This window comes from Microplitis mediator, chromosome 8, assembly GCF_029852145.1.
Source record: "Microplitis mediator isolate UGA2020A chromosome 8, iyMicMedi2.1, whole genome shotgun sequence".
NCBI classification, from domain to species: Eukaryota; Metazoa; Arthropoda; class Insecta; order Hymenoptera; family Braconidae; genus Microplitis; species Microplitis mediator.
The window spans coordinates 592,013-607,486 of record NC_079976.1 but is presented as its reverse complement, the minus strand read 5'-3'; the positions used below and the strand labels follow the sequence as shown (position 1 = coordinate 607,486).

General features: G+C 39.6%; 2 protein-coding genes across 2 annotated transcripts in view; one reads left to right on the top strand and one right to left on the bottom strand.

Annotated features, from left to right (window-relative positions):
• The window catches only part of LOC130673051 (aldo-keto reductase family 1 member B1-like), a 109,554-nt gene that overhangs the window by 24,887 nt on the left and 69,193 nt on the right, over positions 1–15,474 (bottom strand). The window lies entirely within an intron of this gene.
• LOC130673045 (cadherin-related tumor suppressor) overlaps positions 675–15,474 on the top strand; it is a 63,748-nt gene continuing 48,948 nt past the window's right edge. The window contains exon 1 of the mRNA XM_057477924.1: positions 675–6,897. Within this exon, the coding sequence (XP_057333907.1) occupies positions 1,570–6,897 (5,328 nt within the window). The 5' untranslated portion in view covers positions 675–1,569. The remainder of the gene's footprint in view (positions 6,898–15,474) is intronic.

Genomic DNA, 15,474 nt, shown 5'->3' with positions numbered 1-15,474 from the left:
TCATCATCATCATCTACTGGCTCGGTCTCTCTTCAAAAAGTATCCCGCGCATGTCCCCTCGGCCCCGTGTCTCACCACCACGCATTATTCATCTCTCATTGGTGGTGTCTCCCTCTCACTCGGGACCCACTGTGCGCTGTCTCTGTCGGGCGACCGGTTGCTGGTGCTCTGGTGAGGCCCCAAGAAGTGGCGGCCATCTTGCATACCTGAGCCTCCGCATTGCTCGTTCCTCGAGGGCAAAAGGTAGAATATCTCGGCGAGACTCGACGGGATGCGACGTACCAGGGAGAGAAGAGACGAGAGGAGAAGAGGAGTATAAAGCCCCCTTTTTACTTACCCACTGCTATTCCCTCTCCACTTACTCCCCTCCGTTGCCTACTGAACCACCATCTCACGGTTCACATATATACGTATATAAATATACCTACATACACTTACTCTCGTTGTGTTGCCAGAATGCTGTTTAGTGTAGAGCGAGAGAGAAGCAAGATCCGAGCGACGGGGACAGCTTCGAGATTGCTCGCTGGGTCTGATGGGTCCGAGCGGGACCGCTGCAGCTAGACCTGAAGAATGTTGAGCTCTCTCGCTCATTCTTATTCTTACTCTTTCACGCACACAGTTTACACGAGTTTGTGTCTGTGACCGCGGCTTAGTTGGGCCTCAGAAGGGACCCAACGCTTCAGTCGTGCTGGGTCAGTCCGCGCTAATACGTGACTCTGTCGTCGCGATTAAAACTTAACTCAAACGGGCATTTACAGAACCCGTGATTAGTGGGCCTTTTTTTTTACCGTATTAATTTAAAACTTTTTTATTCGTTTCGCCGATTAATAAACCAACAAAAGTCTGTATTAATGTTTCGCGCGGTTTAAAGTTTATATTTGTTTTTGTTTTATTTCAATTTTTATTATTGCAGTGTGTTGTGTTTACGTGTGATTGTGATTGTGAGAACAAATATTTGAGTAAATGTATATATAAATATATAAATGTATGTATTGAAGTGGAGTTGCATTGATGATAAATAAAAAATGTAGATTGGTTTTATTTTGCTGAAATGACACACGGAAGTAAAGGCTGTTGGAGTAACGCGTACTGAACAAGCGCGAGATCACTTCAAGATGTACCGTTTGCTCTGGTATATCGTCGATCGACTGTGACGAGTGTCATCTCGGTGGCTGTTGCCTTATACACAACCACTTAACAAGAAAAACATCTCGAGCAAGAGTTTGCTTGACCTTTTTTTTCTCTCCCAAGGCATTACTAAAATATATATATATATTTTATACTTTATTTATGGACTTTAGACATTTTTATTAATACAAAGAAACGATCTGTGAAACGTGAGCTTGTTGATAAAAATCTAAATAATGCCGATCGTTTACCTGAGTAGTGAGTAGAGGGTTTGTTTTTAAATACCGAGTTTCGTATGATGATAATCGAAATCAGGAATAAGTAACTATTTAAGTGCTCCAGGATGAAAGTTCGTTTGACGATGACGAAGAAGTGCGATAGGTAGTAAAAAGTGTTTAGGATAGAAGAAGTAGTGGCAGTAAATAACGTGGACGTGGAGAGATGTGTAGATTGACAATCGTCGTCCTGGTCTTGGGACTGGTTTTTACGGTCCGTCATAATAATGAGCAACACGGGGTCCAGGGAGCGACGAGCAAGGTGGCGAGACTTGTGCCCAGGCGCTCGCCGATGCTGCCCCAGGATGGGAATCCAGGGTTGGCAATGCAGAGTCGTGCTGTTGATACTCGTGTCCAACTCAGTATCAAGGAAGGCGAACCAGAAGGCACTCTTGTGGGCACGATACCTGTACAACAGAATTTCACTTATCGGTTCAATGAACCGCCCCAGGAATTTACTCTGGACCCAGAAACTGGACAAATTAGAACTGCTAAGATATTGGATCGCGAGTCATTGCCAAGCGATAAATTTGACCTGGTTGTGCTGTCGAGCCAGCCGACTCATCCAATCGAGGTGAGAATCCACGTGCTGGATGTCAATGACAACAATCCTGAATTTCCGGAATCCAGTATTGCGGTATCGTTCTCTGAATCGGCGTCAGCTGGGACTAAATTACTTTTGGATGCAGCCACAGACAAGGATACTGCAGAGAACGGTGTTGCTGATGATTACTTCATCGTTGACGGTAATACTGATGGTAAATTCCGTCTTGATGTAACGGGTAATCCCTCGGGAGAGAGTTCATATCTTCATTTAGAGACAACTGGTAAACTTGATAGAGAACAGGTGGAATTTTATTCACTCAATGTGTGTGCACGAGACCGAGGTAAACCACCAAGACTTGGTTATCTTCTTGTCAACGTCACGGTACTCGATGTCAATGACAACCCACCGATTTTCCAACAGAGTGACTACGTTGTTGCACTAAATGAGAGTGTACCCGTGGGAACAACTGTTCTTACGGTCAAAGCCACGGACAAGGATACCGATGACAATTCAAAATTAACGTACTATCTTCCTGATAGTGAAGGACAATTTACTATTGACCCAGAATCAGGTACTATCAAAACAGCTGAACCGTTGAATTGTCCACAGCAGGCTTGTTTTAATTCTAAGCCCGGTGGTTCGTGTCCCAAGTCATGTGTCATTACGGTATTTGCACGTGACCATGGATCTCCTCGGCAAGATGGTCGTACCTATGTTACGGTCAATTTATTGGATGCAAATGACCATGACCCGGAAATAAAGTTCAGTTATTTTCCGGCAACAGTGGGATTTGCTACTGTCGATGAAAATGCGGCCAAGGATTCATTAGTGGCAGCTGTGGCAGTTGTTGATAATGACGAGGGTCTCAATGGTGAGACAACTGTTGAAATCAAAGCGGGAAATGAATTAGGACACTTTAGATTGGATAATACTCAGAGCTTTGATATTGTCAGGGTAAATGGACGATTGGATCGTGAGGAAATTCCTAAATACAATTTAACGATTGTCGCCACAGACAAAGGAACGCCGCCGCGATCTGCCACAGCGTATTTAGTAATTCATGTTAATGATGTCAATGATCATGATCCAGTTTTCCAACAAAGTGAATATTCGGCTGTTTTATCAGAGCTCTCCCCTGTTGGAAGTTTTATCGCGAGTATTTCTGCGACTGACGCTGACTCGGGACTAAATGCTAAAATTTATTATGATTTTGATTCAGGTAATGAACAATCGTGGTTTGCTATTGATCAAGATACCGGTTTAGTGACGACTGTTGCTCGTTTGGATCGTGAAATTCAAGGTAGTGTTGAATTACGTGTTACTGCACGTGACGGAGGCCCGAATCCAAGGTACGCATCAACTCATTTGCGTGTTACAGTACTCGATGAAAATGACGAAGCTCCAAGATTTACTCAAACTGTTGTGGATGTAACTCTGTCAGAAAATACTCCACCACACAGTTTAGTCGCGACTTTGGCAGCTATCGATAATGACCAAGGTACCAATGGATCGATTGCTTACAGCTTGCATCCAAGTGTCTTGAGAGATTACCCAAAAACATTTGCCTTGGATGCACTGACAGGTCAATTGACAACAAAAATCCCTTTAGATCGAGAAACAATCGCCGATTATCGAATTTTAGTCGTAGCAAGAGATCAAGGAACACCATCCCAGTCATCAACAGCAACAGTTTTGTTATCTCTGGATGATGTCAATGACAATGCACCAGTTTTCTATCCACGAAGATACTTGATGCCCATCCCCGAAGACACTTCACCTGGTACTTCGATTGGAAAAGTAAAAGCCATTGATATAGATGCACGTGAAAACGCTCGTGTCAAATATTCCCTCGAATCTGGTGGTGAAGGTCTATTCAAAGTTGACGAAAGAACTGGTGAAATAATTCTTCAAGGATCGCTTCGTGTTGCCCAAAAGACTCTATACGAATTGACCATTTCAGCACGTGATACTGGTGACCGAGAAGCTGCTGAGAATGCGATTGTCGAAGTTTTGCGCCAAGAAGATCTCGAGCATCTTGACTTCGATACGTACAATGGGTATGAATTTAAAATTCCAGAAGATCGTGGTGACTGTGCAGTAGATGTGCCTGGTACTTTTACAAGAGAGGTAGGTTCTGTTATGGTAACACAATTCGCAACCTCAAAAATAACTTATTCAATAGTATTTGGTGATCCCGACAGTAATTTCAAAATAGATCAGCACTCGGGAGTAATAAGTACCGCTAAATGTTTAGATCGGGAAGAAGAAGCTTATTACAGTTTAAAAGTTTCAGCACGTGCTGGTCCAGCACGGGGATTAACTTCTGTAAATATAACTGTGCTAGATGTTAATGATAATCCACCAAAATTTCCCAAAGGAGAAAAGGCTGATGAAGTTTATCTTAAAGAAAACGCTGCTGTCGGACAAGAAGTTTACTTGGCACGTGCACGCGATCGCGACGTCGGTGCCAATGCACGAATAACTTATACACTAACACACAATCCCGGTGGACAATTTCGTGTTGCTGAAAATTCCGGTATTATTTATCTTGATAAACCAATTAGATCACCCCCTGGTACTGTATTGAATGTTGAAGTAACAGCAGTTGATACTGGCGCACAACCTCTGGCAGCGCAACATCAAATTCGCGTGACAATCGAAGATGTTAACGATCATACGCCGGTATTTAAATTAACGAGTTATGAAACATCTTTGGCCGAGTCAACGCCCGTTAATGAACGATTCTTTGCACTACGTGCTTATGACGCCGATCTTGGTATTAATGGACGTATTTTATACAGCATAACCGATGGTAATGATGAAAATCAGTTTGGAATTTTTCCTGATGGGCAATTGTACGTTAAGCACGTTCTAGATCGTGAGGAACAGGATTATTATGCTCTAGAAGTAACAGCCAGTGATCAAGGTAAGCCAAGACGTAGTTCAGTTGTACCGGTAATTGTTCATATTATAGATGAAAATGATAATGCTCCGCAATTCACGAATTCGTCATTCACGTTTCATATTCGTGAAAACGAACCACCGGAAACCTTTGTGGGTAAACTATTGGCGACTGATCGTGATGTTGGAAGGAATGCCGACTTAACATTTTCACTGCCCGTGAGTCAGCAGGATTTTTTTGTTGATCCACGAAACGGATTTATAAAATCGTTACACGTCTATGACCGTGAGGAATTAGTTGCTAATACCGGAACTAATTATGTCAGTTTAGAAGCAACAGTTACAGACAATGGTAACAATCGTTTACGTGACAAGGTCAAGGTTTCTATTTATGTAACAGATGTTAATGATAATGCACCACAGTTCCAACGGCTTCCATATAGGGTCCAAGTTAGTGAGGGTGCTGCTGTTGGTACACAATTGTTACGTGTTTACACAACCGACGCCGATGAAGGATTAAATGGAGACGTTTTTTATTCATTTTCCGATGGTAATCAACAGGGCAAGTTTATGATCGACGAAGCTACTGGACAAATTTCACTGGCACGTGAATTAGATCGTGAGACCCTGGATAATTACGTTTTGACTGTTATTGCCAATGACGCTGGCCTAGAAGTACGTTTGTCATCGACTGCCAAAGTTACTATCGAAATTTTAGATGAAAATGACAACTCGCCGAAATTTGTTGACAACGAGTCGCATATTTCGGTCATCGAAACGACGCCTGTTAATGCGGAACTATTAAAATTCAAAGCAACTGATGACGATCTTGATGCCAACAGTGAATTGACATTTGCAATTTCAGCGGGAAATCGTCGTGATACATTTTACATTGATCCGTTAACGGGTACTCTGTATCTAAAGAAGCCATTGGATTACGAAGAACATGAGAGCTATACTCTTAATATAACTTGTAGCGATGGTGGACATCCGCGAATGAGCAGCGTAACGACTCTGCGTGTTGAGGTTATTGATGCGAATGACAACCCCCCGGCATTTCCCAACACCGCGATAGTGCGTCAGATACGTGAAGGCATTACAGTAAGAACTCCAGTCCACTCGGTGACGGCTGAAGATCGAGATTCCGGTGACAATGGCGTAGTGACTTATGCAATAGCTAGCCAAGATCCTGAAGACCAGAGACGGCATTTCGGAATAAATCCACTGACAGGAGTGATACATACATTACTGCCGATTGATCGTGAAGAGGTGGATACATTTAATCTTGTCGTTGTAGCGACAGATCGAGCCCAGCCACCATCAGCTCGTTTGTCCGCGGAGAAACTGGTAATTGTAATCGTTGAGGATCTGAATGACAATGCCCCGATCTTTGTAAGTATGTCTGCCGTTGTGCTACCGTCAAAATCAATTCTCAACGGTAATTTAGGCAAAGAAATACCAGTGGCACGTCTTCTAGCTCGTGATAAGGACTCGAGTACTAATGGACTGGTGACGTATGAATTAATGCGATCGGGAGTTAATTATTCGGACATGTTTCGTCTCCACCGTAGTACAGGTGTCTTAACAATGCGACTACCTGGCTCCTTAAAGTCAATAGAAAGATCCTCCAGGTATCAGATCGGTGTTCGTGCTACCGACGAAGCTGTTCAAGCAGAACGAAGGTCGTCCGAGACTTACGTGACATTGATTGTGCCCGGGGAAGAGGACGATCGTCCCATTTGGGAGCATAATGGCCTAATTGAGGGCACTGTGTACGAAAATGAACCCGCGGGTGCTAGTATCGTGAAAGTAAGTGCACGTCCTCCTCGTACAAGTAGATCTGGTGTTGATCTCGAGTACTACGTGACAAACGTGACTGCCGGTCGTGGTGGTGCCCAGGTGGACAGATTGTTCGACATTGACACCAAGAGTGGTCTTCTGCAAACATCCGCTCCACTTGACAGAGAGACCGGAGTTGATTGGTACGAGGTTGAGATCTACGCCGTCCTCATCGGCGCCGATCATTCCAGCACTTCTTCTATCAAGGTAACGTTGCACAATTTTATATTTTATGTTTCATTATTTATTTACATTAACTATTATAATTATTCATGCGGTATGATCTACATTAATGACTGTGATTGATTGTGTTTGTATTGCTCAGGCGAAAGGTCGCTCAAGTAACGTACGGGTGAAAGTTTTACGAACTTGCTGTTGTAAACGGCACTAGACATTATATATAGCAATAGTGACTCTTAAATTTACTCTATTACTCAATGTAAATTGTATGCAAATTTAGTGTAATTCATCTCGACGTCAATACATCATCTAGATAATGATGATGAGCGTGATCTATGAAGATAATTCACCGTTCTTACGATCAAGGCCTTGCTCTTTTTTAAATTTATTATTTATCATATGTACGCTTATTTAGGGGAAGGGAGGGCAAAACGGGATACTTAACGAAAAATTTAGTTTTTAGGGACATAAATATCGTAAATTGGCTTCATTTTGATTCTATTTGAAATAAATATAACGAATTTTAGACTGCCATCAGAAAAAAATTTTTTATTTTCTGCGGGCAAAATGGGATACCCCAAAAAAAAGTAAATTTTTTTTTTTTTTTTCAAGTGAATAAAATTGATGTAATAATGTCTTTCTAAATTGATGTCAGTAATAAAATTTACTCTCATATTTTTAAAGAAGTTTTTTCTTGTTATTTCTTTTCAAAATTTGAAATTGGCGCCAACATTATACTTTTCGCAAAAAATATAAAAATGTTTTTTTTTAGCTTTTAATAGTGTAAAATGATTCTAGATGTCATTTTTGACCATTTTCGAAAGTTTTTCGAGAAAAAAAAATTTTGACGAAATTTTGAGGGTATCCCATTTTGCCGGCCTATCCCGTTTTGCCCTCCCTTCCCCTATATTTTCAACAATATTTCCGGCTGCTTACACCTGGGATTCATTTTCAGACATCCAAATGTCTCTGACCCCTTTTAAAAAGTTGCAGACGTTTCAATTCGCGCGCATAAACCACACCGGTACGGCAATTATTCCCCGCGGCAATTATCATCATACCTACTACGTTCATTCGTCGTAGCTATTGCTGTTCCTCTTATTTAATGCTGTATACTGGCTGTATAGCCTCTCAAAGGCGACACGAATTCTCGTCATCATCTTTAAAAACGAATTTTTCGCTGGTGTATAGAGTGCGCACAGACCGATATGTGTTGCAGTAACAGTAAAAAATAAAATTTAGCAGAAAAAAAAATAAAAAACAAATTTACCCAGGCGAAATCGATTAGACTCATGTGGTTCGCACCTCGAGGCGTGGTCGGCGTGATCACACGAAATAACGAAATGCGAAAGTGAGAGGTACACCTTCTATGTATATATATACACATGCTGTTGTAAATAAATGAGAAAGAGAAAGAAAACAGGGAGTGAATTAGTTAGAGCGAGTGGATGTTACATAAAGGAGCCAGCGAGCGTAAAAGGTTCGAAGCTGTTTTATGAGTGGCATCTCTACTCTTCGAGTACTCTTTCCTTATCCCCATGGTTTTATTTATTTTTATTTGCTCGGTATGTTCGTACAGAAGCCCGATGACTCGAGTCATAAGTCTTGAGACATAAAATAAACCCGAAATGTCAAGTTTATTTGGTAATTTGTGCGTCAGATAACGAGGATCCCGAAGTAAAACCGTCTGAGTAGAGGATCGGCACGCGAACGAATTTTTCTCGACGTCATTAACAGCATCGGTTATTTAATAAAATTATTATAGTAATGAAGCTTTTTTGTCCGAGTAAATGTTCTGCTCCTGAGCCGGACAAAGGATCAGGATGAAGAGCCAAAGCGAAGGGACTAGCCGGAGAAATGAACAAGACGAACCGAACCGCGTGCCAGGAAGTCAACTCAGATTCGAGCTTTTTCTCTCTCTCTCTCTTTCTCTCTGACGGGCGCGCTCGGTGGGTTCTGGTCCGAGAAAAACTTGATCTCGTAAGTTTATTTGGTCCGTCTCTTTCGCTCCCTCTTATCTGGTGCTCCCCGAATGTTATTCGGTATCCTCGTGGGACCTCTTCTCGGCTGGAGCGTACGGAGATGAGAGAATATATCCAGCAAGAGTTTGGAGGTTTTTACTCAACTCGCGGCTGGCTGCCCGGGCTCCTCATCCGATCTTCTCGCCCGCGCATCGAGAATTCAGCCTCCACTTCTTGTGTCTCTCGTGACTTGGTGTCGTTGACATTCACTTTGCCGTTTTATGCTCCGTTCTACTCTCAGAGTCTCATCATCAGTTTTATATACTTGTATTTATAAATTTTTATATTTTATTATTTCCACATAAATATATACATATTTTAATTTTATTCTATCCAATAATTATTTGAATTTAGATAGATAGACATTCTCGTTTCTTTGAATTGAATGATCACATCTCACATCTTATATATACATATATTTATATATACATACAGAGGAGATGAAAGACCACCGAACAAAATCCTCACCTAAAATCTCACCTGCAAATCCGCTTATTGATAGTTTCTTCTCTGTATCCTATATCTCGTTAATTCAAACAAATATGATTATTCATCGTTAAATATTTTTAGTCAGGATGAATTTATTTATAATAATAATGATATTAAAAAAAAAATTAAAATCTAAGGAATAAGTTTTGATTTAATTGTACGGAGGGAACACCGAAGTGGCTTGAAAAGAGTGAATAGTATCCAGTTGTAGGTCGTTATCATATTTTTTTCATCATCACAAAAAAAAATATATGTATATATAAGTGATTTGCATATTCGTAAGCCGTACTCTGTTACTCATCGATCACTCTCACCTGAAATGATATTTTGATTATCAATTTTCTGTTTTTAGTCGTGTGAAACACTGGATAAATATTTAATAGATCTTTTAAGAAAGATTATGCTGAGATTATAAATTTAAAAGCTTTATATCTTTGTCAATTTTTCTTGTCATATTATTGTTATTATTATACATATAGATTTTTTTATTGTTGGGCCCGTAAACTGGGCAAGGGATAAGAATTTAATCCTTAAGACGGTGTATCAAGAAATTTCGAGTTGATCAAAAATTTTTCTCAGAGAATAATTTTCTTCGACTACGTGCGGTCGGTAAGAACAAAAGGATACAGAGAAATGAGAGAGAATAAGTATTTGGTATGAAAGAGAAAAGAGAGTTGTTCAAGACAACAGGGAGTTTGTGTATTTCTGATCGTGGGTCACCGAGATCGCATGACGGATCTGAGGGTGACTCGTAGGCAAAAAAAATTTGTTAGTAAAGAGAATAAGAGAGCGGATGAGCGGCACACGTGGACACGACCGAGACGGACATGCTTCAGGACAAAGACGGAGATTAAATAATAAAAAGAATTTAAGACAGAGAAATGTATAGCTGCAATGCCATCGTCGGTTCGGTATGCCCTAACGACGTATGAGCGATGCGCCACGGGATGAGACGGCATTTTTCGAAGGGAGAGGGCTCTGCCACCAAATATCTCCACTTGTCTCTTTTTCTCCATCTCTCATCTGAGAGCAGCCCAAGACTTGACTTGACTTGGTCACAAGTGTCCTCGAATAAATGACGAAAGATTATATTTCTCATCCGGCTTTTACGCTTTACTTATTCCAACTTGTTTTCCTACTTGGTCTTCTTCTTCTTGCCCAATTCACCCCAATCACCATCTTTATCTCACATTATTCCTTCTCTTCTTCACCGTCCACGTAAAAATATTCAGACTTTGTGCTTAGTGTTGTTGTGTTGTCCAAATTCATTTAATATACGTTCGGCCTTAACTCGATTCAAACATCAGGTGCTTCACCATCTATATATATATATATATATATAATAAATGAAAAAGAAAAAAAATACGGCACAAAGAATGAATCGATCAACTCGAGTGGACTCGGATATAAATGAATAAGAAAAGGTAAAACGAGGAGGAGATAGAGGCAGAGAGAGCCAGAGAAAGGACCCGATCCCAGCAGGAACGTACTCTCCAGAGCTCATCGAGCTTGACATACGTATACACGTCCATTGAAATGAGCCGAGGCCACATACACAAAACGAATGGAATTTCTTCAGGACAGCATACCGTTTCTTCGATGCCTGATTATTGTTCTCGGCATATCTTTTCGATCCTTTTTCACTTCTTTAAAACTCTGAGCTAACCGTATAGTAGTAGTAGTAGTAGTAGACCCTCGATGCTTTTCTCGGGTACAGGTCTCGACTCGAATCGGCCACTCGGGGCCCGGTCCCCACGCGGTGGGTCCCTCTCCCCTCCGACTCGTCATCTCTGACATTTTCTAGTCTAAACCGCACATCTTTTATATTTCCGCAACAAAGCGAGTTTATCCTCGAAAAATTACTATTGTATTGTGCCAACGCGTCTATAAATACATTACATTCATTCATTCATTTTTAAAAATCCTCCATATCAGCTTTCAAGTTTTTACATTGAATACATTATGAATTATATTATTGCTGGCCTTAATTAAATTATATTTGCCGGCATATGGTTCTCGTGAACATTATTTTGAAATATCTGAGACAATAATTGAAACGGTTATTATTTTTGACGTTGTTAACGTTTCCGTTGGCTCAACTTTTATTTGAATTTATCCAAGTCCCACGCCTCGAGAATTATATTTATATTTATATATATATATACATATACATATATACACTTACGAATGGCAGAGAAAGATAGTCAGATGCTTCAGACTCGTGATATTTATAATAGCGAAGGCATTCCGCGCCACAAACAGCGGGGGTCCCAGAGGACATGCCTCTATAATGGGCCCCGACTATTTCGTCTATTTTCATCGTCTCATAAGCCCGGCGGAAAAAAAAAAAAAAAAGGGAAAAAAGGAAAAAAAATGACCCAAGGATCGCTCGGCTGTATCGGCTCAGTCTTTTTTGCTGCACTATCTGCATTGAGCAAAAATACTCAAGTAAGAGCAAACGAAAACAAAAAAAATGATGATGTCATATGAAGAATAGGGAGAACTAGCGGGTGATTGTCAAGACAGCCCCGACCTTTTCGATGACTTAGGTCGGCAGTCCTTTGAGACGATCCGTATTCAAACGGATTAAACTGAGCGTTTTAATTCTATCGGATTCGTTCGGGGAATTTATATCATATCACCCATATATACCTATATATATATATATATAAATGTATATGTATATGTATATATAATTCGTAAATTTGTTTTTTTTAAAGCCGTAATTTTATTATTCATCCAAGTCGTGTAGGAAGGGAATCTCGGTAATGCAATATTCATTAAAAATCTGTCGATTAATTATACTTGGTTGTCTGTGCTTTTTAATTATCCAATTTAATGCGCGCACTCACTCTCTTCTTTATCCTCGTCTGTCCCCCGAAAAATTTTGCCCACACCGGGGCCTCTTACTCACTGTGTACCATACAACGAGGCCTTTATATTTATATACATACATTTTTTCGCCAAACACCAGCCTACGCAATGTACACACACCTCTCACTCCATTTATCTCTCTATCTTTTTCATTCACTCAATCTCCAGTCTTAAGTTTTTTTATTTTTTTCCTTTTATCATTCGCACACATATATTTATATAAATATAAAAGCTTTATGTTAACGTCATTAATAACGCAACTTGATCAATGGGAAAATAATAACGCGAGGACGCAATACATCCAATTGGCCTATCCATCCATCATTCTAATTGTCCTCGTCCTCTATCAAAAGATTCCTCTGCCCTCTCCCCCTCCCCCCGAATTAATACCCCCAACAAAATATTCCTTGCGCGGATTCTTTGAACCAGAAAAAACTAAGCGGGGGAGCACGTGCACCCACTACGGGGTGAAGATAAAAGACAGGAATGTCCTGGCCATGAGTTGAGATAGAGGAGCAGGGGGGAGGGGGTGAAGGAGAATTCCTGAGACCTTTGGGGGTTTTGTGGAGCGAGAAGCGTCGGTCCTTTTTAAAGGCTGCTCGGTTATTTTGGCAGGTACCTCGTATAAGAAACTAGCCTCCAAGGTTCGTCACCTAATTCCTTTTAAATTTTTAACTCTCTTATTTATTTTATTTTTTTTTCTACACTACCTACTTTGCTACCATTGCTGGTATGCTGGCGTAATGCGGGTATTACCGTCATTCCTGACAAAAAATTTTTTACTCCTTAAAATATTTTCCGACTTGTATTTACTGTAGCTCTGAGTCGTAAATTTAAAATGACAGTAAATTATAGTTATACCGAAAATCAGGAGCCATTATCAGTAAATAAAAACGGTCAATTAAATTTTTTTTTATCGCTATAAAGATATTTTTGAGTAGCCATAAATTTATTATCTGTCAGTGGACGTAATCCTCAAGTTATCATCATCAGACCCCAGTCACTCGCGTATCGGGTAAATAAAAAAATTAAATAATATATTTAACCAACAAAGGTGTTGTAAAAATAATAATAATAATATATATATATATAGGGGAAGGGGGGCAAAACGGGATAGGCCGGCAAAATGGGATACCCTCAAAATTTCGTCAAAATTTTTTTTTCTCGAAAAACTTTCGAAAATGGTCAAAAATGACATCTAGAATCATTTTACACTATTAAAAGCTAAAAAAAAAACATTTTTATATTTTTTGCGAAAAGTATAATATTGGCGCCAATTTCAAATTTTGAAAAGAAATAACAAGGAAAAACTTCTTTAAAAATATGTTGAGAGTAAATTTTATTACTTACATCAATTTAGAAAGACATTATTACATCAATTTTATTCACTTGAAAAAAAAAAAAAAAAAAATTTACTTTTTTTTGGGGTATCCCATTTTGCCCGCAGAAAATAAAAATTTTTTTTCTGATGGCAGTCTAAAATTCGTTATATTTATTTCAAATAGAATCAAAATGAAGCCAATTTATGATATTTATGTCCCTAAAAACTAAATTTTTCGTTAAGTACCCCGTTTTGCCCCCCCCCCCCCCCCTTCCCCTATAAAGACGCGCGCGGTTACTTGAGATAGTGATGCGAAATGACTGTAATTTTTATGTTCAGTCAGATCACGAATTGACTGAGGAATTTTTTAAAAATTTATTTTTACTTTTACTGAAATCCGCAATGGCGGTACAAAAATTTTCAGTCAATTTTTTATAAAATAACTTTCTAGGCAATATCGTCGGTGAATTTTTCGCTGATAAATTGACGTCTATTGTCTGACAATGTCTCTGCCTTGCATCACCAGTTGAGAGTATAAATATTTAAAAAAACGTGTGTTATAAATAGACAGACGAGGTTTGGATTGGAGTGATAGTCGAAACGAATGACTGGTCGCGTGGGCACGTAGACTGATTACGTTTTACTGTCGACTATTATCTTTGTCGCCTCGTTTAACTGCTTACCTCGTGGCGATCTTCTTGCATGACCGCGTTCCCAACTCAATCTCCCTTCTACGCCTACCCATTTAACTTACATTGTAACTATAAATATATATCTATATAAATTTACTCATAAAACACTTGGCGATACTTTTCTGAATCCCACCAACCGCGTCATCGGAATATCAACTGGTTTTATTAACGTACGTTATGCCACGTAAATTCCAGAATCGTGTCCGGATTCCTGCGGTGATGAATTTTTAACAAAAATAAATAAAAAATAGTATGTAAAAATAAATAAATAAAACGATAGTTTTAAATCGAAAAATTATTATACAGACATTTTAATATATACATTAAGTACATAAATATCAAACGTATTTGATAATTAATAAATAATAATAATAATGTACGTTATAGGTAAATTTATTTGCATATTATTCGCATGAAAAATTGATAAAGTAAATAAAAATGTCCAATACTCGACTGGATACTCGCTGGGATTTATAAAAATATTTATTTTATATAATGAATAATAAAATAAAATGAAATAAAATAAAAAATAAAGAAAAGAGTTCTTCGAATGTAAGTAATCTACTCATAATCGGTTGACCTTCGCATACTGGCCATTCTCGGTGGGCCCAACTTTTTAGTTCGATGCCGTACACACTGTCGTCATGTATATAAATTTATATGTATGTATATTTGTAGATATGTGTGTACTTTAATGTCGGCAGAGTCTAGAGTGAAAGAGCAAAATAGAGGGTGGCTGCCCGGTTTTTATCTCACCAGAAGAGCTCAAGCCCGCGCTCGCTAATGACCGTCCGATACGCTCCCACCGTTAGCGTTCCGAGTCTTCCGACAAATGCACCAGGAACGGGGCCCGTTTATTTACCGGCCCCCACCCGCATCGCGGACCCAAATACATCCTCTGCTCTATGCAGCCAGCAGTCCCGAGTACGAGACCACTTACTAAGACTACTCCTTTTTCTCTCCGCCTTTCCATTTATCCGATCCGACTCCCCGAGGCCCCGAGGACCCACTATTTTTGCCAAACTTTTCCCTTTTTACCCGGAGACGTCTCCGGGGAGCCTTGACATGTCCTGAGCCCCGCGCGTCCCAAAAAAAGACCGGCCATTGTCGTTGATTTATCTCAAAAATTCACTTTTTCACACGGTTTCAAAAAATTTACTCATTTATAACGATTATTAGTTATTTATTTATTATTATCATCATCATT